Source organism: Aptenodytes forsteri, unplaced genomic scaffold (genome assembly GCF_000699145.1).
Source record: "Aptenodytes forsteri isolate BGI_AS27 unplaced genomic scaffold, ASM69914v1 Scaffold54, whole genome shotgun sequence".
NCBI lineage: Eukaryota > Metazoa > Chordata > Aves > Sphenisciformes > Spheniscidae > Aptenodytes > Aptenodytes forsteri.
The window spans coordinates 7,026,682-7,029,645 of NW_008796044.1; the positions used below are offsets into that span (position 1 = coordinate 7,026,682).

At 44.4% G+C, this 2,964-nt stretch overlaps 1 protein-coding gene across 1 annotated transcript in view; it reads left to right on the forward strand.

Moving 5' to 3' along the window:
* CSNK1A1 (casein kinase 1 alpha 1) overlaps positions 1–2,964 on the forward strand; it is a 45,830-nt gene that overhangs the window by 10,335 nt on the left and 32,531 nt on the right. The window contains exons 4-5 of the mRNA XM_019473771.1: positions 3–82; positions 974–1,080. Coding sequence (XP_019329316.1) covers positions 3–82; positions 974–1,080 — 187 coding nt within the window. The remainder of the gene's footprint in view (positions 1–2; positions 83–973; positions 1,081–2,964) is intronic.

The window sequence follows — 2,964 nt, forward strand, 5'->3', positions numbered from 1 at the left end:
AGGCAAATACAAGCTGGTGCGGAAGATTGGGTCGGGATCCTTCGGGGACATCTATTTGGCGATCAACATCACCAACGGGGAGGTAAGGGCTGCTCGCACTCCCTCACCTCCTTGGGCCTGTCGGCGCGGTCCCTTCCGCACTTCGGGGTGAACCGGAGACCAGCAATAACCTTCCCGAGGCCGACCTGAAGCCTGGGTTTGCCCCCCTTGCCCCCGGTGTCGCTGCCTGCGAGGCACGGGGCGGCCCCGTCTCTCCAGGGTGGCTAAGCCGCCCTCCGCGGGGTGGGGAAGTGAAGGTGCGTACCCCGGGGTTGAGGGGCTTCCCCCGCCTGAGGGCCTTCATCGCCGGGGGGGTGGCAGTGCCCCTTCCGATAGCAGAGCCGTGCGGTCATGGTCTCCCCCACCTAGCAGTTGCATAGCTTGCTTGCGAGTGTTAGAGAGAGGAGACCACCATTGTGGGAAAACATACTTTGTCTTTTATGAGTGGCCAAAGTCGTCCCTCTCCTGCCAATCATCTATCCCCCTCTCTCTCAACTGGGGAATGCTATCTCATTTTTATCAACAGTAATAGAAACAATGAAGATCCCTTGTTTCTTCAGCTCTCTTTTTCTTGTTTTGGTTTTTTTTGTTGTTTTTTTTTTTTCTTCCTCCCCCTCATGGCTCTGAGCTGTAAAGAAGAAACACCCACGTATGTTCTTCCTCACTTACATGGATCTGAAGACTTTACATCTCCAGCTCAATTTCATGACCTGGGATGGATATTTATGTACAAATCATCATGATATGGATTTTATTTGAAGACACAACAAAATGCAGGACGTTGAGCATCAAGAGCTTAAAAAAAAATTATACCTCAAAGCATTTGCAGCAGGGGTGTGTGGGAGATGTTGAAGTGCTGTGCCCCTTAAACCTCAGTGGCAAGGCTGTGCTTGGTGGACACTCTGCTCTGACTCCTTGTTCCCTCTCACTGTAGGAAGTTGCTGTAAAGTTGGAGTCTCAGAAGGCTAGACATCCCCAGCTGCTGTATGAAAGCAAACTATACAAGATTCTGCAGGGAGGAGTTGGCATCCCACATATACGGTAGGAATCATTCATGTATGCCAGTACAGTGACTTTTCTTTGATGTTGGTGTGAGGCAGAACAGCACCATTAAAAAGAGATTTATCTGGGAGGGATTGGGCTGATGGGGGGGAAAAATGCTCCATTCTAGGCTCTACAACTAGTTGGGTATCCTCCTCACCGGCCCACTGTCTTTTCTTATCTGTACATACTGTGCTTTGAAAGTGAGATCTTCAGCAGTTCCTGAGCTGTGAGAGATTCTTGTGATTAGAACAAAGTGTGAGACTGTTTCGGTGAGAGCCAATGTTCTTGATGAGGTTGAGAGTTTGGAGCCGGTACTAGAAATGGCTGCTTTCTTTTGTTGCTTGCTTTTTTTTTTTTGTTCCAACATGTCTTCCTCCTCCGCTCAGAAAATGGCGGATGGACGTGATTAACCCTCCCCCTTCTCGTGTTGGGACAAGGGACGTGCTCAGGCATGTATCTTTTCCTTTCATAGTTATGTGCTGCAGTGCTTGAGACTGCAGAGAACCTCAACCAGGAATGAAATGGCAGCCCCTTTCAGTTACCCGCAACAGACGCGTCACTAGGATTTCCGTACAGTTAAAGTGCCAAGATTAATCCCTCCCAATTGCTCGTTATGCAGCTTCCTTGTTTCATATTCTGTCTGAAACTTTCAATAGTGTTTAATTTCCTGATCTGGAAGAAAATCACTGGTGCAGCAGACCCTAGGAAGAGTTATTTGTCATGAGATTATTGAGGTGTTAATACTGGGTTAGTTCCTGCCTACTGAATCTATGCATCAGAATAGATTAAATGAAAGTTCAGTTTTCGCCAGAAAGACTTTGTACAAGAAGTTGTTCTTTTTTTAAACTTTGTTAATAATTGTTTTTAAAGTTAGTATTTCTTATGCTTGCACTATGGCATAAAGAAATTTTGTTCCTTGAGCTGCAGAAACGATTTCAATTTGGATATTGGGTCAAACTGTGGATTCCATTTAATCTGTTAACCCTTCTCTGACTTTGCTGTATGTGCACCTATATCAATAGTGGTCTGTAGGGTCTATTGTAAGGTCATAATGTTGACATATTCTAGATCATGTATTAGTTTTAACAAAACCTAAACCAAGCCTGCATTTCTGAGGTTAATAGCTCCCCTCCTTCCCCTTCCCCCCCCAAACACAACTGGCTGTAGTCCTGAACGTAAGCTGGAGCTATATAGCGGAGGAGACCTGGCCATCTGTCCTCATTCACTATAGCCTTTTGCAGGAATAGAAGAAACATACCTGAATTAAGCAGAATACTTGCAGCTTAAACAAAGTTGCTTATGTGAAAATAGATTTAGATTTAGTCTTTATTTTAGACTAGAGTTTCCTTCTTTTCTTCAAATGGGTGCCTCTATTTCACAACTGAAAGAATAGAAATTGCATTTTGGAAAGCTATCACAGTATAGTTACATGCTAAAACAAGGATTACTGGGAAAACAGCCAAAGCAAGCGGGTATCAGGTGTTTCATCACAAAACTGGAAAAGCAGGCATTCTTAAACTACTGTTTTGAAAAAGTAAACGAACGTTTGGTGCTATAATAAGGCCGAAGTTGCAAATTTTTCAACTTTTCTGTGTAACAGAAGTGAACTACTGTTTAAGTTCTTGGATTTGGTTAAAATGCCCCGTGACAGCATTTTATTTAAATCTGAAATACTGGGAGTAATCTTGCACGTTGAGAAACTTGCTTCTAGCTTCAATTACAGCAGTCATCTTTAAGTTTTCTTTCCTCTGTATTTGATGTTCTTGTATCTGACTTTTTCTGTATAACCAGTGACTGTGGTTTAGAAGTCTCACCACCACAGGGGAACTACAACCTTTCTTTAATACACACTTCCTTCCTCCTCCCTCACCCCCCCCACCC